General features: G+C 44.1%; 1 protein-coding gene across 19 annotated transcripts in view; it reads left to right on the top strand.

The window, feature by feature from the left end:
- The window catches only part of Syne1 (spectrin repeat containing nuclear envelope protein 1), a 484,186-nt gene that overhangs the window by 304,394 nt on the left and 157,541 nt on the right, over positions 1 to 22,251 (top strand). For 18 of the 19 annotated variants that reach the window (XM_042262341.2, XM_015996792.3, XM_015996795.3 and 15 more), the window contains 8 exons: positions 4,000 to 4,185; positions 4,585 to 4,707; positions 5,450 to 5,632; positions 7,531 to 7,674; positions 12,680 to 12,874; positions 13,954 to 14,094; positions 20,464 to 20,631; positions 20,826 to 20,987. In XM_042262341.2, coding sequence (XP_042118275.1) covers positions 4,000 to 4,185; positions 4,585 to 4,707; positions 5,450 to 5,632; positions 7,531 to 7,674; positions 12,680 to 12,874; positions 13,954 to 14,094; positions 20,464 to 20,631; positions 20,826 to 20,987 — 1,302 coding nt within the window. The remainder of the gene's footprint in view (positions 1 to 3,999; positions 4,186 to 4,584; positions 4,708 to 5,449; positions 5,633 to 7,530; positions 7,675 to 12,679; positions 12,875 to 13,953; positions 14,095 to 20,463; positions 20,632 to 20,825; positions 20,988 to 22,251) is intronic. The other variant, XM_015996796.3, reaches the window with a different exon arrangement.

Here is a 22,251-nt window from a genome sequence, read left to right as displayed (position 1 = left end):
AACTCTCTTTGTAGACCAGGCTGGACTCAAATGCAGAGATCCGCTTGCCTCTGCTTTCCAAGTGCCAAAATTAAGGTGTGTGCCACCACTGCCTGGCTGCTATATTTTTAACAATGCTGGAAATTCAGTAAAATCATTTGAAGAGCAATCACCTTTATATATGGCGATGATCAAAGATGGCACGGCTCAGACCTATTGATTTCACTTCCTGGATTCCTTACGTGAGGCTTTAATCCAAAATGCTGAAAATATTTAATGTGATATCAATGACTGTAGTGGGATTTTCTTATCTATTTGTGTATGTGAGAGAGGGAGAGACTGCAGGCACACGAGCATGTACTGATCAGGATACAATTTCTATCAGTCAGTTCCATCTTCCCACTGTGGGGTCCATCACTAGACTACATCATCAGGCCTGCGCAGCAAGGATGCTGACCTGCTGAGTCATCTTGATGACCCTGGAGTGGACTTTTAAAGGAAATTCAAATGTCAGACAGTGCTTTTGTAAGATGTTTGCATGTAGTGGAACATAATGCAGGGTTCAGAAGGAGTTAAGATTTTTCATTGTAGTTTTTGGCTTTTGCGATGAAGTCTTGCTGGGTAGCCCTGGAGCACCTGGAATTTACTGTGTGGTCCAGCCTGGCTTTGAACTCACTGCAATCCTGAGTGTTAGAACCATAGGCATAAGCCACCATGCCTATCTGATGAGACTTTTTATATTTGATTATTATTATTATTATTATTATTATTATTATTATTATTATTATTATATTATACAGGGTTAAGCAAGTCTATTTTATGCATGTATATAATATATTTTGAGAATATTTCCCTATATCCTGCTACCTCCTTATTCCTTAAGATTTATTTATTTTCATTTGTGTGTGTGTGTGTGTGTATACCTGTATGTATATAAGAGGGCATGGATGAGATCCCCTGGAAATTCAGTTACAGGCAGTTGTGAGCCACCATGTGAGTGCTGGGAACAGAACCTGGGTCCTCTGCAAGAGCAGCAAGTGCCACTGGGCCTTTCTGCACCCCACCCTCCCTATTTTTACCCCTCCCCATCAGTCTCCATTGTTCCCAAGAGAATTTTGGTTTTTCCCTTCATAGCATCTAAACATGCTTGATTTTGTGTAGCTGTAAAGTCCAAGAACCACAAGAGAAAATGTGTGTTATTTGTTTTCCTGACTTAATTCACTTGGTAAGATTTATTTCCGGTGACATCCATTTTCCTACAAACGATGTAGCTTCATCCTTCTTTACAATTAAAAAAAAACTGAAGTAGTTTTTTTAACAGTTCCCGAGCTAATTCATTCCTTTTTTGCCTAAGACACAATTATGTAATACTTTCCTCATCTAGAAATTTTTAACAAGCATTTGGAATGGAAGGGACACTCCCCTGTCCCTTGTCCCCACAGAGGTGACCAGTTAAAAAAAGGGACAGAAGCTGGGCAGTGGTGGCGCACACCTTTAATCTCAGCACTCAGGAGGCAGAGGCAGGTGGATCTTTGTGAGTTCGAGGCCAGCCTGGTCTACAGAGTGAATTCCAGGACAGCCAGGGCTACACAGAGAAACCTTGCCTCGAAAAATGAAAAAACAAAAACTGAAACCAAAAAAGGGGGCGGGGTAGAGAGAAACAGTTAGAATATGTAAGTGCAGAGAAGGAAGGCTCCAGGTACCGGGAACCTTGGGAATCATAGCCGCCTGACTGAAGAAGCGGGCCAAGGGAGGCTTCTTAAGAGCAGGTGACACTAACTAAGTCCCAGCCCCTGCTGCCTGCTCCAGTCTCACATTTCCTGTGAGGCACATTGTCTTCGGGAAGTACCAACAGCTAGACAGAAGAATGCCTGTGATGCTCTGGAACACTTGAAAGTTAGAACAACTGATAAGAAGGGTGGATGGAAGTCTTCAGGAACCTGGGCTTTAAGTCGAAAGCACCCTGAAGCCCTTGACGATACTCTCCCCTGGCAGATGTCCAGGATTTGGTTTCAGAAAGCCAGTAAGTACAGCCATGGAAAGCGGACTGCTGGTGTGAGGGAGCAGAGCGGGGAGCTTCTACACTGCAGCAGCAAAGGACAGGCCTCTCTCTGAAGATGGGGAGACAGAGATACCAGAGAGAGAGCAAAGCCTGAATTAGACATCCTAGGTGTGATTGACATTAGTGTTCATGACATGGCAACTGGTCGGATTAACTGCATCCTAGACCAAAGAAAGCAACCTTAGGCCACCTGGATTGTCTACTCAGAAGCCCAGGAGGGAGCTTGTGTTAGAGAGTCCTCAGGTGTTTCCATTAGAGGGCAAAGCTGCCTGGGTTCACCCCCTCCTCGTTCTCCTGAAACAAATGCAGTGTAAGAAAATCTACTTGTTCTAAAATCAGATGGAAAAGAGATATAAGGAGGTACCTTGTGCTCTTAGTTAACTAAAAAAAAAATGCTCAGATGTACTAGCAATTATTTCTTATAGTTATCCTTTCAGGCATGTATAGCCTTCAGCCCACAGTCTACATGCATCCCAGGATAACCATGAATGTTCCTCAACATACTTGTCAATGATAGCATTGTGTCACAGTGTCAAAAGTTTGGACATCCCTGCCTAAGACGTGATATAATGGGATACTTTATTTTTCTTGTATTTATATATATATAATATATTCATTGTGGAAAGAAAAATGCTTCTTTTGTCTGAAAATAATCTAAGTAGAGTAATGCACCCCTGTTTCTTCTACTCATCATACATCTCCCCAACTGCACAATCTGTTTCCCCACCTCTGTGCCCTGCATGGGCTGTCCCATCAGTATGAAGTATCTTTCCCTTCCTCCTTGTTTTAGTTAGAGTTTTATTGCTGTGAAGAGACACCATGAACACGGCAATTCTTATAAAGGAAAATATTTCATTGGAGCTGGTCTACAGTTCAGAGCCCTCAGTCTGTCATAGTAATGACGGAAACATGGCAGTGTGCAAGCAGACATGGTACTAGAGAGGGAGCTAAGAGCTCTCCATCTTGATCCACAGGCAGCAGAAGGAGACTGTGAGCCATACCGGGCATAGCTTGAGCATAGGAGACCTCAAAGCCTGCCTCTACATTGTCACGCTTCCTCCAGCAAAGCCACACCTCCTAATAGTGCCACCACCTACAGGACAAGCATTCAAACACACGAGTCTATGGGGGCCACACCTACTGAAACTACCACACTCCTTCCTCATCTGTTAAAATGCAGACATCTCTCTTCATTGGACCCTCATCTCAACCTTCCAACAAGTTGTTCCACATTTGGTTCAAATTATCCCTTAATACATGGCCACTCTTTCATTTTCTTTTTCATATTCAGATGCACGTCTATCTATGTGTGTTGTCTGTTTGTATTGTAATATTATTGTTAGGCCCGGCAGGTGGTATAGACTGAGTGAATCGAGCTTCTCCTCCCTCAACATGGTGAATGGCTACTTCCTCCTTGTCTTACTTGAAACAAGTTCGAAAAGGTTTTTGTTTGCAATGCTCATGCTTCTTTTTGTTTCTGCTAGCACTCAGATCTTAGTCGTACAACACAAGAGCTGGAAAGTCCTTCTTGAGTGTAAATGTGGGGAAAGGCAGGCCCAGAGATGTGATCGAGACACACAGTGTGTCCAAGCATCACAGCTGCTGGAATCCCCCTGCCTCATGAAGGAGGGGGAGAGCTGGGTGTGAGAAAGCATGAACCCTCAAGTCCCATACTCAATAACAAGTGGCCTTGTCAAGCTATTAAGATTCCTGCTCTCAGCTTTGTTTTCTTTGCAATCAGGATAACAATGTACAGCCTGTAAGCGGATTCACAAGGGGGGAGATGGCCAAACGTTGTGCCATGCTCATCAAATCTCCCACAGCATCAAGGGCGAGCATGGATTGCAGCTTAGTTCTCCTCGGCCCTTTTCTACTCTGTTGGCCTTCACACTGCACTGTACATATCTGTAACCCCCTGCCCCTGTATCAGTTTCACAAACATCAACACTTCACTCTAGACGCTGCTAGAAGAGTCTGAAGAAATTGACAGTGACCTGGAAGCAATGGCGGAGAGAGTGCAATACCTTGCCAACGTGTACTGCACAGAAAAAATGTCACAGCAAGCGGCACAGTCAGGACGGGAGACCGAGGAGTTACGGCAGATGATCAGAGTTCGTTTGCAGAGTCTCCAAGATGCAGCCAAGGTAAAAACAAAACAAAACAAAACAAAACAAAACAAAACAACAACAACAACAACAAAAAACAAGCCAGGCGGTGGTGGTGGTGCACGCCTTTAATCCCAGCACTCGGGAGGCAGAGCCAGGCGGATCTCTGTGAGTCTGAGGCCAGCCTGGTCTACAGAGTGAGATCCAGGAAAGGCACAAAGCTACACAGAGAAACCCTGTCTCAAAAAACCAAAAAAAAAACAAAAAACAAAACAAAACAAAACAAAAAACAAGTAAACAAACAAAAACTGGCATGCTGTCAGGGGGAGGAAGTGTTCATCCACGGTGAGATATTTTCTTGAGTATGGTGCCGTTCTTCAGCTATGGCGTTGAACTTCAAGTCAATGTATTGATGTTCAAGAGGGGTTTGTTCTCTAGGATATGAAAAGGTTTGAAGGAGAGCTGAGAAATTTACAGGCGGCTTTGGAACAAGCCCAGACAATTCTGACTTCCCCAGAGGTGGGGCGCCTTAGTCTCAAGGAGCAACTGTCCCATCGACAGGTGAGCAAAACAAACTGAGGATGGACTGGGGGAATGGTTCAGCCTTCAAAGGTCCTGCCCTGCCACCACAGGATAGGATTCCCCAAAACTCCTGGGTGTGGCCAGGTGTGGTAGAGCACACCTTAAATCCCAGCACTTGGGAGGGAGAAGCAGACAGACAAAGCCAGCCGGGTCTCCATGAGTTCCAGGCCAGCAAGGGCTACATAGTGAGATCCTGTGTCAGAAAAACATCAATGAAACAAGACGACAGGGTGTCCGGTGCTTAAAAACACAGTGCAGGGGAGAAAGAAACTGGTGGGTCCCTGGAGCTTATGGGCCACCTAGCCTACCCTACTCGGCAAGCTCTCAGCCAGTGAGAGATCCTGTCTTAACATTTAAAATGCTACCAGCTATTGAACAGTGATATCTGAGCTTGTTCTCTCTGACCTCCTTATGTATGGACACATATGTATAATCATATGTGCATTTAACCCCCAACACTACATGGATACATACATACACATGCAATAATTTAAGATGAACAGGGTGGTAGGGGCTGTATTTTAAAAACGGGATAACAAGAAAGATGTGTTCTAAGCCCAATGCTAATCTTAACACAGATGCATTATTGAGAGCATACCTTCCTTGCAAACTGCGTTGACCCATAGCTACAATTTGGGAAATGTCTTTGTTTATGCAATGCATGATGGAATTCCTAAAAGCTTCAACCCCCCCTCCCCCACCCCCATCCTGCCCCTCTCAGCATCTGCTGTCGGAGATGGAGTCACTGAAGCCCAAGGTGCAGGCCGTGCAGCTCTGCCAGAGTGCTCTCCGGATCCCTGAGGACGTGGTCGCCAGCTTGCCTCTGTGCCACGCTGCCCTGCGGCTGCAGGAGGAAGCCAGCCAGCTGCAGCACACGGCCATCCAGCAGTACAACATCATGCAGGCAGGTGCAGCTAGCTGTGCAGCGAGTTCAGCCAGCCAGGCCCAGGCCGGCAGAGCCAGTGCACATGAGTCATGGGCTGCTTTTCTTAGCATTGTGTGGGCTCAGCCATCAAAACACCCTGGGTGCTAAATTTGACAGTCTGTTGTCGTTATATAAAATCAGGAGATTAAGACTAGCGTGTGGATCATCCACAAAAACCCGGGGAAAGCTCTCTGAAAATTATCCTTTAGTGAAAATTATCTTTTTTTTTCTTTTTTATAAAGAATGACTCATAGACATCAATTTTGTATGTGGTTGTGTATGCACCTGAGAAGAATCTAGGTATGGTGGTATGGGTTTGCTGTTCTATATTACACAATTACTTTCATGTTTCAGCTAATTTGTGCATTTTCTGACCTAAGAAGGACATCTAAACATATTTCTTAATCCCTTGTGGTAATAAAAAAAAAGCATTTCCATGAAGAAATAACACTACTTACTATAATCTCTCCTTTAAAGCAGTGCTCACCTGCTTTATGAATAATTATATGTCATTAGAACCATGCATACCCAACAGAACAACCATCTTTGATCATCCATGACCTTGTAATTTGTTAGACATCAGAGCCCTGAGGCTACAGGTCATGCTTAATTGATATTATCTGCTCCTGGAGCTCTTGGCTGGCGTCTTGTTATTCAACATTTTTTAAAATTTTGCTTTGCATTTTTGTGTGTGGTATATGTACATGACAATGTGGGTGCTTGTGTGTGTGTGTGTGTGTGTGTGTGTGTGGTGTGTGGTGTGGTGTGGGTTAATGTCCATGCACATGTATGTGAAGGTTAGAGGTCAACACTGTCTTCCTTGCTTGCCCTCTACTTTATTTCTTGAGACAGAGTCTTGGGTTGAACGTGGATCTATAGTGGATTTGCTTAAGCTAGTTCACCAATGAGCTCTAGGGAACCCCTGACCCCTTACCTCTTAGTGCTGGGGTTACAGATGCGGTATTTTGTTTTAACACTGGGGATTTGAACTCAGATCCTTATGCTTGCCTGGCAGTCACTTTACCAACTGAGCCATTTCCCCCAACCCATTAGTCAGGATCTCTTGTAGAGACAGATAAAGAAAGTCTATTGTCCAGCTTGCTGGCCACCGTTTTTCATCCTCTGTGTTGTTAGTTGTTTTCTTTACTTTTTTTTTTTGGCTCTTTCCAGGGAGGGGGCATCACTACCCAGCTCCCAAATAAATCACAAATGGAGGCTTATTCTTAATTATAAATGCCCAGCCTTAGCTTGGCTTGTTGCTAGCCAGCTTTTCTTAAATTATCCCATCTATCTTTTGCCTCTAGACTTTTTCCTTTTCTTACTTCTGTATATCTTACTTTTACTCTTACTCCATGGCTGGCTGTATGGCTGGGTGGCTAGCCCCTAGCGTCCTCCTCTCCTTGTTCTCTTGTTCTTTCTTTTTATTTTCCTCCCAGATTTCTCCTATTTATTCTCTCTGCCAGATAGCCCCACTTATCCTTTCTCCTGTCTCGCTATTGGCCATTTAGCTCTTTATTAGACAGGTAGAGTAACATAACTTTACAGAGTTAAACAAATGCAACACAAAAGAATGCAACACATCTTTGCATCATTAAACAAATGTAATACATCTTAAAATAATATCCCATAACACTGCTGGACAATCTAAGTAGGTAGAACAGAGAGATTCCTGACTTGTTTATTTTGATTTCATTAATAATTCCATTATATTTCAAAAAAGATAAAGCTGATATATCTAACTGAAAGTTATCTGTACCGTCTAAAGGACCTTACGCATCTCTCTTTTGATTTCCTGGGCACTGGGAGAAGGTAATGTTAATGGCCAAACTCCCCAGTGACTTTACAGAAAAACATATTCTCATTTTTTTCTTTCAAAGGAGGCAGTGGTGCAGTATGAACAGTACGAACAGGAAATGAAGCATCTCCAGCAGCTGATAGAAGAGGCTCACAGAGAGATCGAAGACAAACCCGTGGCCACCAGTAACATCCAGGAGCTGCAGGCACAGATTTCTCGGCACGAGGTCAGACAGAAGGATGGGCAGGGCAAGGGCACTGAGTACTGGAAACCAGCTTCCTTTAGTGGCTGGAAGGAAAGCACCCTCTGCTCTGTGGGGATCTGCTTGATTCCGGCACTTTGGCTGTCTTTGTATTTTGAAGGCTATTGAGTAACACAGGTATTCCCCTGCATTCTACAGCCTCCACGAGCTGTTAGTGACATGTCTCACCAAGTGCCCCATGCATGGAAACAGATCAATGCAGGAAGCTGTTAATAGCCCAATTCTTGATTTTCAAGCCTTCTAAGAAACAGCCCTGCTCACCGCTCTGCTGTGTTGTCTGCCTTCTTACACAAGGTGGCGTCATGTTACAGGAAATTCGTTTGCACTTGTCCGTTGCTTAGGCCCCTTCACTAAGATCAAGAATTATCAGTGGTTCCTCATGCCAAGGTGCCTTTTCCTTGTCTCTTGGGCATCACCATGACCTTGACCCCCAGACACATTCCTTTCATACTCCTGGTCTCTGGACTCACAGCTCTGGAGTGACAAAGCCCAGTGACAAAGCCCAGTGACAAAGCCCAGTGACATTCAGCAGGGAATTTCCTCTGCTGGCCTGTCTTTTCCTATTAGGTCAATTTACTGTCCCTTGGGACTAAGTCTAAGCTCCGTAAATTTTGGTCAGAGAGGGTCAAGGACAGCTAAACGCCAAGGACAGACATTTAGCTTGTCCCTCTCTCTGCTGTTTTACCTTTATCATTAGGCCAATCTTCCTGGCCCCAGTATGGAAGTAAGTTTATCAGAGATTGAAAGGTTCCCTTGAAGCATGGAAAATCTCAAGTCTGCTTTCTACATCCAAGTACACAATTTCTTGACATGGTATACCAGAATAGTACATTTCTGTGGTTGGCGAAATCAATATTCTGCTTATATTAATTTTTACAGCTACAGCCATCATCTGCTAGTTGTTTCTTTTACTCACTGGTAATGAAATCACTGTCTACATGGTATATTATAGATTTGCCATATATTATTTTATTCCTGTTTCATAAGATCCAAAAATGCTGTTTCCATAAGTCTTTTATTATGACCTAGATATTTTTATTATGACCTAGATATTTTTGTAACTTGTCTGGAGTAATATTGGCTATTACTGTAGCTGATGTTTTGAAAATAATTTAAGAAATTTACATCTCTCTTGTTCAACCCTATGAAGACTGTGTTTGTTGCTTTTTTTAGGTTTTTCATTTGGTGGGCAGTGGGGTGCAGGGAGGGGACAAGTTCTCCAGGCTAGCCTCAAACTCTAGATTCTTCTGCCTCAGACTTCTAAGAGCTGGGGTTACAGGTGAATGCCCTTACAACAACCAACCTATAATATGCTTGAAAAAAAAAAGAGGAAGGAAGGAAGGAAAGAAAAGAGAGAGAGAGAGAGAGAGAGAGAGAGAGAGAGAGAGAGAGAGAGGAAGGAAGGAAGGAAGGAAGGAAGGAAGGAAGGAAGAAAGAAGAAAGAAAGAAAGAAAGAAAGAAAGAAAGAAAGAAAGAAAGAAAGAAAGAAAGAAAGAAAGAAAGAAAGAAAGAAAGAGAGAAAACCAGTAAGACAGCTACTTTCAAAAAAGTGACCTCTTGAGCTCCCAAATCTTGTGCTGGTCAAATTCAGTATTCGGAGTTCAAATGTTGATGCCCCTCCCCCACAGCTTTTCCGTGCACTGTAACAGACTGCCTGTGACTTCAACCCAAAAAGAGGAAGGTAGTGCAAGACAAGAAATGACCGTCCCAGGTCGCAGAGCCACCTCTTTGCGGAATTTCTAGCAGACTCAGATAGTGACCTGCCTCATCAGGTCGCAGGTTCTCCTGCCTCCATGTTGACATCTGTCACCTTCATCCTGTGGCTTAGAAGATGTGTCACATAAACAACGATGTAGACACACGCCGAGGTCGTTGTACAGAAAAGACAAACACAGGAAGGGAAGCGCCCGCCGCCGCTGCCGAGTGGAGAAAGCCCTGTGATAATGCCATAAAAATCGGGATGTGGGTTGTTTCCTGTATTTGCGACTAGTTTTATCGAGTTTCAGTTTTAACAAGTCTGATACAGTTACAACTGCGCTCTTAAGCTGTGCTTCTTTGACTCTTTGAAAATTTCAAAAGGCGCAGTTCATTTGAAAAACAAAACCAAACCCCAGGCTACTTTAAATCTATAGGAAAAAACACTCTGACTTAGCTTCGCACTTGACATCAAAGCGGTGCTCCTCAGGATAGGGGGCTGCCCATGGGGCTGCTTTCTTCAGAGAGGACATTGGCCCTGAAGCACCCACTGCTATAATCATTTGCACACATTCCTAGTTCAAGTTAAAATATGCACACGCACATATTCTATTCTGTAAAGGGTTGACTCATTTACCCACCACCGGGGTTCATCTTAGTGGATTTACCTTAGTCAGGAGAGGCAGGCGGGTTTCACAGGGGAAAGCTCTGTAGCCACGTGGGTTGACTGCAGAGGACAGGCTCTGAAGAAACCTAGAAAATCCAAGTCCTGGAAGCGGATCATCAGAGCTGCACTTTTTGTTTTTGTTTCTCTGTGTAGCTTTGTGCCTTTCCTGGATCTCGCTGTGTAGACCAGGCTGGCCTCGAACTTACAGAGATCCACCTGCCTCGGCCTCCCGAGTGCTGGGATTAAAGGCGTGTGCCACCACCACCACCACCACCACCACCACCACCACCACTACCCCACCACCCAGCTCAGAGCTGCATTTTTGACCAAGATCACAGATGGCTTTCATACATGCTAAAGTTGAGATTGTCACCTTGGAGAAAGGCACTTCCTATCAGCAAGAGATTGCCTATGCAGGACACAGCAGGAGGGAACTGTCACCTGTCTTGTGGCCACACAGTGGGCAAAGGCCATGTCTAACTCTGTGGACTTCATGAGCTCCCTCCGCTTCGCTCTTAGAGGCAAGGCACCTTAAAACAAACAAACAAACAAAAAGTTAGATTTAATTAAGTATTTTCAGCCACAGGAGAGGCCACATTTTATGACTTCTGCTTTTTAAAACACTGGTTTAAAAATTCCTAGTATGAAGTAGTATTTAGTTGACAAGCTGCTGGCTAGATTCTGTGGGACTTTCTGGCCCTTTGTTTACTTTCAAACAAAGCAACAGTAACAACCTATTGAGAGAGAGAGACAGAGAGAGAGAGAGAGACAGAGAGACAGAGACAGAGACAGAGAGAATGTGTGTGTGTGTGGTGTATACTATCATTTTATAAAATGCTGACATTTAGCCTGGTGTGGTGGCACACACCTGTAATCCCAACACTCTGGCTGAAACAGGAAGGTTGTGAGTTTAAGGCCAGACGAATTTACACAGCAAGACTCTTATCTTTCAAAAAAAAAAAAAAGATCCTCTCTACCTGACCCCCCCCACACACACACACACACACATCCCACAAGGAAAAAGAAAACAAAGAATTTGATGTTCACTGGCTTACCTCAAAGGGAATAAGAGATAGTTCACCCTTGTGCCATATATGAATGACCATGCCTAAGGCACATGGATTATATAGGGCAGCCCTCCTATAACATGTTCACCGTGGAAAAGGATGATGTTATTGTAGCTATAGAACACACCGGGTGAAAGGAAGTCCTAAATCCAGGCATTTCTCAAGTGCCTTAGTGGGAAGGCCGGGTAGGTGCTTACAGAAAAGCCAGGAGACCTCTTCTATAGGTTTCAGATGTTGTCTGAGGAGTCTTAGCTTTCCACTGTCAGAACTTAAAACATCCCAAAGGATTTACCTGATGTCAGCGTGAGGTTAGGTCACACAGAGGTGGATACTAAATGTTGAGGGCACTAAAGACAGTCTATGGTCATTTGTCCCCGATCTGGCAATAGTCCGTGGAGTTCTAACCATCAGCCTTGTGGCATCTTTAGGACGGATGCAACTTTTATTCCAGGACCTTGATTCCCAGTCACAGAAAGTTCTGTATGAAATATCAACCAACCAAACACAAGGAAAAGGAAAGAGGAGCAGTTCTGCGTTTTTATCTGTTTCAGGACATACATTTTTTTTTCAATCTGTTAAGCATACAAGGAAATGTTATTCCAATATCTTATAGCTGTAATTTTTTATGCAAGCAAGAAAATATAGCTGTAATATTTAGACTCACCACACTTCCAGACCTGGTCTGTAGTTAACCCTGTTTAAGGAGCCGTGTGCTGTTCAGAGTATAGTTACAAAAAGCTTCAATTACGTCTCAAAATAATATTTCTTTCAAGAGCAAAATGAAGTCAGAAGTCATCAATTTGCACGTTCCTTTAGAGCGCTGCTCTGAAATAAGAGAAACACAGGGTGTGATGTGTCTGCTGAATGAGCATAGGCTGAATAGACATATTTAGGAGGTCAGTCAGCATATAAATTAAGAAAACAAGACTATACGGATTATTTCCATAGTTGGTTACAAATTAAGGTATCATAGATTTCATATGTAATATTCAGATCTTCATATGTAATGAGAAACAACGGTCTGGGTCACAGGAGCCAGCAGGCAGTTTACTTTGTGACCCTGTCTTACTAAGTGACTGCCACCTCTTGGATGTAGTCAGTATAAGAGCTGAGCATTGCAATTTTTTTTTTTTTAGTTTTAGTCATCACATGACCTAATTTCCATGGCATGAACCATCTGGTAAATTTCAGAGGCTTCAGGTATTTTTTAAAAAGTTGCCAGCTCCCCGTGTGGGGAGTTCATGATAACATAGGGGTCCCCTGTCAGGGCTCAAACCCCTTCTGCAAGTCCCACTTTCCCAGCGCAAGCTTGGCCCCGGGGCGCGCTGTCTGGGAGTTGGGCCGGGCTGCGCTGTGGTCTGGCTGGGCTGGGCTTGGAGGTGCAGCAGCCGGCAGCTGCAGACCGCCTCTGCTCGGCGGCGGCGGCGGCGGCGCAGGGCTCGGCTCCGCCTCTCATTGGCTCCGGGCTGCAGGAAGATGAACGCCACTACTGTTTCCTTTTGATGCTGCGCTGACAGAGTGGGGGGAAATGTTTCCTCAGGAGCTGGCGCAGAAAATCAAGGGCTACCAGGAGCAGATCGCCTCTTTGAATTCCAAATGCAAGATGCTGACCATGAAAGCCAGGCACGCCACCATGCTGCTGACCGTGACCGAGGTCGAGGGGCTGGCGGAAGGGACCGAGGACCTGGACCGTGAGCTCCTCCCAACACCTTCGGCCCACCCCTCCGTGGTCATGGTAAGGATCAAGTCTGCTCCTGTTAGCTTTGCTGTTTGGACTGGAGCTGGTGGTGTCCCTAAGAGGCATAGCCCCGCTCCTTTAGGGACTAGCTTTAGAGCGTGGAGACTGGAATTTAGGAGCTGTTTCCTACATTTGCAGAGGCAGCCCAGGGGCCAGAGCTGATCTTTAACCCTGTACACAGTGGCAGTTGGAATTGTTAATGTTCGATTTGGAGTCCAAGATTCGCCTGCCATTCATGTGCAATCTTGCAATAATACTGACCTACTGCATGCTTTATTTTGAAAACAATTCCTTTACACCACAAGGACGTGGGAGGCATGACACATATATTTAACTGTTTTCCAAGTTGGATATATACATATATGCATGTACCACATCATTAGTAAAAAATAGAAGAAAAGCTATTATGAGAAAAATAAGGAAATTGAGAATTCCAAGTTTAGTTTTGGGTCAAAAAAAAAAAAGAGAGAGAGACTCTATTTAATCTTTTGTACCATTATTCCCCGTACATTTTGCAACTTAAAATACACCGAGTGTTTTGGTAACTGCAAGTGTCTTCTGGTGATGGCTATTTTCCTCACCTATGCCATGCCTTAAGTAATGTGTAACTCAACCCAAACCCATGTGGTCATGTGTGACTTTAGATGCTTTTGTCTTCCTAGGATACTTGCAACTTAAGACGTCACAATAGACCAAGTTTTATTTCATATACTCTTTTCCTTGTTTGACTCATGCTTATTTTATAAAGACACAAATACACTCAATAAAAAATAGAGACACTTTTAAACAATAGCAAAACTCTTGGCTGTGATGTGCGGCCATGGATCTCTGTCTGTTTTAGAAACAGTACTAACACCATATTCACTTGACGATCGTGCGTTTAAATACTAACTCAGAGTTAATCTGTAAAGTAGCCTCCGCCATTCCAACCTTGGGTGGATAACGATGTCCTGAGCTGTGTGTGTGTGTGTGTGTGTGTGTGTGTGTGTGTGTGTGTGTGTGTGTGTGTGTGTAGGTTTTGTGCTAACATTAGCTAACTGATTTTTATGTCCTCTGGGCTACATTTTATGGGGCAGATGACTGCAGGTCGATGTCACACTTTGCTGTCACCTGTCACTGAAGAGTCTGGGGAGGAGGGGACCAACAGTGAGATTTCCTCTCCACCCGCCTGTCGCTCCCCGTCACCTGTGGCTAACACAGAGGCGTCTGTTAACCAGGTACCTCCCATTCACCTTTCTTTCCGCTGTGAGCTCTCGCTGGATTCAGTACTCCATGTGCCACCCCCATTAGGATGGGGCTTCATCGGATTTGGGTCCAGGGGCACATCACTGAGTTCTTTCATCCCATAAATTATGACTGTCAAGTGAGACACGTGCCCCCCCCCCAAAATGTTGCCACCTCTGCTGAGCTGCTGACAGTGAGATAAGCAAAAATTAGTTCATGGGAATTATAGCCCAATATAAATAAAAATATTCATTCATGAAAATTAAAGCCTGAAGAAGGTCCCTATAAGGCCGTATGACTTCCTAAAGCAATCACAGACATGGAGGTACTGTATCCTAACAGAGAACGCAGTAGTATAATTGATTCTATGGCCCAGTTAACATGCATTGAGCACACTGCTAACACTATGTCCTACTTTAAATAGAAAACCTTGTCATTCACACGAAACTTGTTTTCCAAAAAAATGAAGATGAACCTTATCACGGGGCTGCATTTTCACAAACCTCATACTAAATAGAGCATATTCTAAGTTATGTGTCAAAACGTTTAGTGATACATATTTGATATAAGCAAAATACTTTAAAAATAACCAAAACTTTTAACACATGATAAGCGATGCTGTATTTCTAGCCAAAAAAAAAAAAAAAAAAAAAAAGGTCGTATTTTAATGATGTTGCTAGGAAGTTATGTAACTGCTGGAGAGCTGAGACAACATTATGAGGAAGCAGTAATTAGAGCAAGCGTCCTGGCGGCTGCACTATGACTCTACCACATCGCTTTTACCTTAAAGCCAAACAACTATTCAAATAACAAAGGGGGATAACATCGATGATACCTCTTAGATAATATAAGAATCTGTTGGTAGAAATTGATACCATTCTAGAGAAGTTTTCTTGTTTTTGTTTTGTTTGACAGGGTTTCTCTGTGTAGCCTTGGCTGTCCTGGAACTGCTCTGTAGACCAGGCTGGCCTTGAATCAGAGATCCGCCTGCCTCTGCCTCCCGAGTGCTGGGATTAAAGATGTGTGCCACCACCGCCCGGCTCTAGACGTTCTTATTTCATTTCATCCATTCCTCGGATACATTCTTAGCTGGGTGTGGTTGCTCATCTCTGTCGTCCTAGCACTTAGAGGCTGAGTTAAGATTGCCATGAGTTCAAAGCCAACCTAGGCTACATAGTGAGTTTGCCTCCAGCTTGGTTTCCAGAGTGAAAAAGGTCTCAAAACTAACAAATCCAATCCAAACACACACACCTCTGAGCAAAAGAGCTTCTGCCTTACACTCAGACAGAAAGGTCAGCAAGAAATAATGACGCGCGTCCTAAGAGGAAATTAACAAGAACAAGAAAAAAGAAGTTCAGAGCTCCCTGGGAGATTTTGGCAGCGTTTCCCAAGTTCTGAATTAAAAATATAAATTACTCATCCTTTGATGATACGTTATTTCCTGTGGTTACAGATGTCATCAGAATCAGAGGAAATGGGCTATAGTCAGCTGGTAGTGTACTGAAAGATTACGTAATATTCTTAACATTTTCAGGTAGAACAGTTAATATTGATCTTGAGACGGTATGCTAATGGAAGTGTATGACTTTTGTAATGTTGTCTGCGTCTGTGCTACATCTAGAAATACACTCTCAATGCACATGTGAGTCATGTCTAGTTTGTCATGACAAAACACATCCACATTTTTGTTGTTATTAACTGGCGTCAATCATAGTGCATAAGGACATCTTAAATGGAGCTAAGTGAAACTTCCTGTGGCTTAGTTTTTTTTTTTTTTAACAAGTCTCCTTGTTTAATGTCAACGTCAACAAGGCAGTGTCAATGAAATCACATTGGTAAGCAACACATCCAGATAGGGCAGTATGTTCTACTAACACTCTTGTTGGTAGACGTGACCTTCTTTGGGCTAAGGCAGACAGCTTGAGTTGGAGGACCCCATAGCATTGTTGAATCAAATCAACCCACAAATCCCATCACCTGGCCACGTGTTCCTCTTGTACTGTATAAATCAACACAGTTAGAAACTACGACAGCTTGGGCAGCGCTGTACTAGATTTCGGAGCTGGTTTTGGAACTCGAGGAGCTTCTGGAGTGTGCCCTTCAGTTCCACTCTTCAGACTGCCAGCGCGGTATAGAATGTACGCAGCTGTTCAAGGGAGAGCCGGATATAACTGCTTCATAACATCCCATCCGTGGAGAGGCTCTGTGCTTGCTCTTTCTGTAAGTAGATCTCTGTTACATAACAAACAGATTTCCCCCTCACAGTCAGTGTGTTCCCTCTGCTGACTGCGAGAGAGGAGGAACGCGGAGGCGTCCTCCAAATTTGCTGCAGCCCTCATCCCCATAGACTCAAGCCATGGCTTAGATTCCATGGAAGAGCTGAGACAAATATTGCCAGACCTTTGGACCTCCAGATCAGAAGCTCCAGGAGATCCTAGCCCTTCAGTGTCCAAGCTGACTGACCCTGGGAAGTTCCTCAACTCCTCATGAATAAATGGAAATTCATGTCAACACAAAATCGCCAACATTAAATAAGATGTTTAGTTACCACTACTTTGAAGACTAGAAAAATGTGGATTGAATGATAGCCAAATTTATTTCCTTGGGCATCTTAACCTTAGACACATGAGCCATGGAGACTCATATTTTTAATGGTGATTCCTTACTATACCAAGTATTGATGGTAGCAATTATTTACAAGGGCTACTTAGTAATTTGCTTATTGATTTCTAGTAATCCTCCTGCAACAGACCCAAATGCTCATATACAAAAGATGAAGGACTTTCAACTCCTAAGAAACCAGCTGTCATGTGTCAGTAGGCATGAGCCATATACACATAGAGCCAAAAAACAAAAACAAAAACAAAACATGGTTTTTGGTAACAAATTGTATTCTAGCCCTTTGGGTCCTTCCTCATTTATGATGGGCTGTGTAACTCAGAATTTTTAGCATATTTACAGCCAGGCTTTGATTTTCCATCTTGGTGGCAGCATTAGTTCAGTAATCCCACCTTACCCTACATTCCAAGACTCCTTCCTGTTCATCATTCCATAGATGGAACCATGAAATTAGTTTTCAAGTTCAAGAAAGAGAGAGATTACCAACACCAGCAATAAGAGAGAACACTTATATCAGCATACCCTGGTAAAACTTATCATTTTTAGGAAGTGCTCATTAGGGAGTTTTCCACTTATAATTTCAGGACCGTGGTTGACTATGGGTCACTGAAAGTACTGAGAGTGAGACCAGGGGCATAGATAAGGGTGACTACTGTATCACTTCCCATTCCCATGAAGTAAATTTAGGAACGAGATTCACTATGCCCAGCCCCCGCCTGCTATTTGCTGAACGCACAGGAAGAACATGCTCAGAATGAAAGGCCTCGGGCATTAGGACAGTTATTAAGGAACTCATCAGTCTGTGAGGAGTGGAAGATGATGGGGCTAGAGTAGCCGTTCTCAACCTGTGGGTTGTGACCCCTCTGGAAATCAAATGACCCTTTTACGGGGTCACCTAAGACCATTGGAAAACGCAGTTATTACCATTCATAACAGTAGCAAAATTACAGTTACGAAGGAGCAATAAAAATAATTTTATGGTATGGGGGAATCACCACATGAAGAACTATATTAAAGAGACACAGCATTAGGAAGGTTGAGAACCGCTGGGCTAGAGGGTAGCAAGAGGCCTGAGAAGGGGAAGCAGAGGCACGGGAGACCACAGAGGCTGCAGCCAAGCCGGGGGATTTCAGGTCTGTGTCAGACCCTGCCCCATTGGCTGTAAGGGAAGGCGGCGTGGTGAGGTATGTGGAGGATGCCAGGAGAGCAGGAGGTGAAGCTTTCTCAGGCAGAAGGGACCCCACGTGGGAAACGGTGGAAGCAGAGAGAACACGAACCATCACGGCAACTGCAAAGGGGTTTCAGTACCACTGGAAAAACTTAAGATTGGGAGGGGTATGGGAGCCACACCGTGAAGGACCACATAATGAATTTATGCCATGTGAATGAGTCAGGACATTATCCAGAGGACAGAAGTGAACCAGGGGAGGAATTTAACTAGCAGCTATGTACAGAACTTGTTTAGAGCAGATCATTCTAGATCAGTGAACACAATAAAAGTGTGTGTGTGTGTGTGTGTGTGTTAGTTACCTTCTTTTTGCTATGTTAAGAGATGGCTTATTTTGGCTCAGTGTTCCAAAGGGATCTGGTCCATCATAGAGGGGAAGATAGAGTGGCAGATGGGCAAGGCACAGGCATGAGCAGGATGGCTGCATCACATCTGGATTCAGGAATCAGTGCAAACGAGAAGTGGAGCTGGCTATAAAGCATGAATTATATGTGTGTACTATGTACATGGGTATCATGTGCATGAATTGTATATGTATGTGTTTTCTATGTGTTTTGTGTAGTGTGTTGTGTGTGCATTTTATGTGCGTGACATGCACCTGCAACAAATGCACTCTGGTCGGTAAATTTGGATTGATCAAGATAGTGTCAGGGAAAGGAAAGAGGAGGGACCAGCACCCATGTTGCCGTGTTATCAGTAAGTGTCAGGGACTTAGCTGGAAGCTTCAGCCACAATAACAAGACCAGGAGAAGGTAACATTCTCGCTCAGCGTTGAGCCGATACACAGAATCGATGTAACTTGTTCCAATTACAGAGCGCGGGAGGAAAATCCAGCTAGAGGCTCAAGTGTCCCACCCCAAATCTGATCCAATTCTGCTGCCTTACTCTTCTTCTGGCTTGAGACAGGCCACCCCCTCCACCTCCCCACCCCCACGTCCCTGACACCAGACTGCTTCCCGCTATTATGTTTTCCCAGGTGGCTGCAACCTTTCTTCACAGATTTTCTCAATTGTGGTTATCAGCGAGGCTCAGTGTTTTAAACTGCTGTAATTACCTTCAACAGCACAGCTGTAAAAGCAGGGAGCTTTTAAGATAGCAGCTGACGGAACACAAACACGACTCCCAGTTTAAGACTCAGATAAGTACACACCGAAGCCACTGGACACGCAGGGGCCCGGGGAAAGGGGCAGTCTGTGAAGTGCCTCCCGAGAGTCTGGATCCTCGGCATCGGTGTTAAAGCCAGGCATGGTCCTGCACACCTGTCATCCTGGCACAGGAGAGGCAGAGATGTGGATCCCTGCCACTCAATGGCCAGGCAGCCTATCTGAATCAGTAGGTTCAGTGGCAGACTCTGTTTTGAAAAAATAAAGTGAAGGCTGATCAAGGAAGACACCCAGACCAACCTCTGACCTCCACATACAAATGCACACAGGCCAACACACACATGTACATATACCACACGCAACACACACACTATTGAAAAAACAGAAAGCACAATTGTGTCTCGATATAATAAACTATGTCATAAAGAAGAAATACATATATATAAAACACAAGAAATTTAAAAAGTCAAAATCTTCAGTTTTCAACATTAACTTGGCTGATTTCTCACGTACTTCCAGGGAATAAATGGACAGGTCTTTTTAAATTTTTGTTTTCTGTATTTCCTACCACTTAATATTTAAATTACCTATTTTTGTGAATAAAGAATCTAGCCTTATTTTCAAAATTAATGTCTATAGATTTTTTTGAGACTGTCTCATATAGCCCAGGCTAGCTTCAAGCTTGCTATGTAGCTGAAGATAGCCCACTCTTCCTGTCTCTACCTATATTTAATCTTTGAAACAAATCCTTTCAACTGTTATTCAGAACATTAATCAACGTTTGAACTATATTTTAGGAACTAGAGCAGGTAGATCTCATCTTTTTTCTATACTGGTTCAATACAGGTATAGTAGGTAGTTAGGAGTGTACTAGCTAAATGACGGTGCCTAATTAACTAGAGATGTAATAGTTAAGTAGAGGTGTACTGGTTAGCTAGAGGCATATTGGTTTTTTGAGGTGTACTGGTTAGAGGTGCACTGGTTAAATAGAGGTATGGTGATTAGAGATGTATTGGTCAATTAAAGGTGTGCTGGTTAACTAGAGATGTACTGGTTAAATAAAGGTGTGCCGGTTAATTAGAGGTTTACTGGTTAAGTAGAAGTAAACCTATTAAATAGAAGTTCTTCTCGAATAGTTTGCATTACCACTTTACCAAGTAAAACATAAGGCATTTTGGCAATTTGAAGTGTTGCTATGCTTGGTTTCTTTTCATAGTGATGACAACATTATAGCAATTGCAATACACTGTTGTTACTTTTTAAATTCTTGCTGCAAAAACGTCCTAACCTACCGAGTTGTAGTACCCGACAGCGAATGTGAACCTCGGGCCTTTCCACTGCATGAAGAATAATTCCCCAGGCTCGCCGAGCTTGTCTTCCTTTCCCGCTCCCACACTGTGCTCTCCACCCAGGACATTGCGTACTACCAAGCCCTGTCTGCCGAGAGGCTGCAGACGGATGCCGCCAGGATCCCCCCCAGCGCCGCTGCATCCCAAGAGTTGTATGAGCCAGGACTGGAGCCCTCGGCGACTGCCAAGCTGGGTGACTTACAACGTTCCTGGGAAACCTTAAAGAATGTGGTAAGCCTTTAAAGTGATGGGTCGAGCTCCCCCCAGACTTAGGTATTGCCTTATGAAATATGTGCGGAGTTACACACACATCTAGGGCGCAGTCAGAAGCCCTTGGGTAAAGAAAGCGGCGGTGAGGAAAGAAATGTCACAACCTGCGAGATAAGAAGTGGGAAGCCGTTGGTAAGATCCCCTTTCTTGTTCAGATCAGCGAAAAGCAGCGGACCCTCTACGAAGCCTTGGAACGCCAGCAGAAGTACCAAGACTCTCTCCAGTCGGTCTCGACCAAAATGGAGGCCATGGAGACGAAGCTTAGTGAGAGCCTGCAGCCCGGCCGGAGTCCAGAAAGCCAGATGGCTGAGCATCAGGTAAAAATAGCTGCCTCGATGACTTCAGCTTCCTGCCTGATGGAATCAGTGTGCTCTGTAGTTGGCCTGTCAGGCTCCTGTGGTGGAGAGCAGGGTGGTAGTTCTCGTTGGAGTGAGCAAGATCCCCCAAGGTGGGAGTTGCCGCCACTCCTCCAGGGTGGGATCTAAGAAGAGAGAAAAGCAGACCTGGATTCTAATTTTTAAAAATGACATGCTTTGGCGTTGCTCTGGGACTTTTCTGATACAAGGTGCGTTTCTTTACAGTTGCCAGATTGCTTTCCCTAGGCCATTGGTGTTAAGAATAAACTATGTCCCCAGTCGGCCTCTTCTGGGAATGAGCCTCAGGCTTCAGTGAGTGGTGGAGCCCGTCTAGGCTTCCTAGTGGCTGTACCCAGCAGGACTGCATTAAGATTATGATTGGCTCACAGGCCTGGGTACCAGGTGTTTGCAAGGGTCTACACTTGGTTGTATCTAGCAAGGGGGAGGTCCTTTGCCCCTCCCTTTGGCATTGTTATAAATAGACCTTTGGCATAAAGTTCTGGGCCAGTGGATAAGGATCCAGGCCCGCCCGAGGCTATTCTCCGTTTCTATCTGTTTCTCTTCTCTCTTTTTCTAACTAAGTCTCTTATCCCTCATTCCTCAAGAGTCCCGCAGGTAAATAAATGTGGGAGCTAGTCTCCCACAAGTGAGAAAGAGTTCTAAGTTTTCATCTTGTGTTGTTCTGACTCCAGTCATTTTTAAAACCTTATGTAAGTTAGTGTCAGTTCTATGTGGAAAAAAAGAGCTGATTCCATTCTTCTAATTTAGAAAGACGTGGTTAGAAATACATCAGCTAAAAGCTGTGCAAAGATACATACATGGGATGTAGGCACTGACAAGGAGAGCCGCGCTCTGGAGTTCCCAACAGAACGCTTGTGTCAGTACTTTAATGACATGTATGTGGTAAAACTGGGGCCTGAGGGCATGCAGACCAGTGCTCATCTGTGTGCTGAGTCAGTGTGACATAGGAATGTGCTGCCTAACCCTCCCTACCCAGGACCCAGGAGCACATAACAACGCTCCAAAAAGCAAAGAGAAAGAAAGGTGTCTTTAGAGATTAACTGAGCTATAGGCCAGGTATGGTGGCTCCTGTTGCTTTTGTCTATAATCCAGGTTCAGTTCCTAGCATACATATGGTAGGTAGTTCACAGTCATGGGTAACTCTAGAATCAGGGGATCGGACATGTTCTTCTGACCTCTGCGGGCACCAGACACACAAGTAGTG

Source organism: Peromyscus maniculatus, chromosome 16, assembly GCF_049852395.1.
Source record: "Peromyscus maniculatus bairdii isolate BWxNUB_F1_BW_parent chromosome 16, HU_Pman_BW_mat_3.1, whole genome shotgun sequence".
In the NCBI taxonomy this organism is placed as follows: domain Eukaryota; kingdom Metazoa; phylum Chordata; class Mammalia; order Rodentia; family Cricetidae; genus Peromyscus; species Peromyscus maniculatus.
This window is presented reverse-complemented; position numbering and strand designations above follow the sequence as displayed.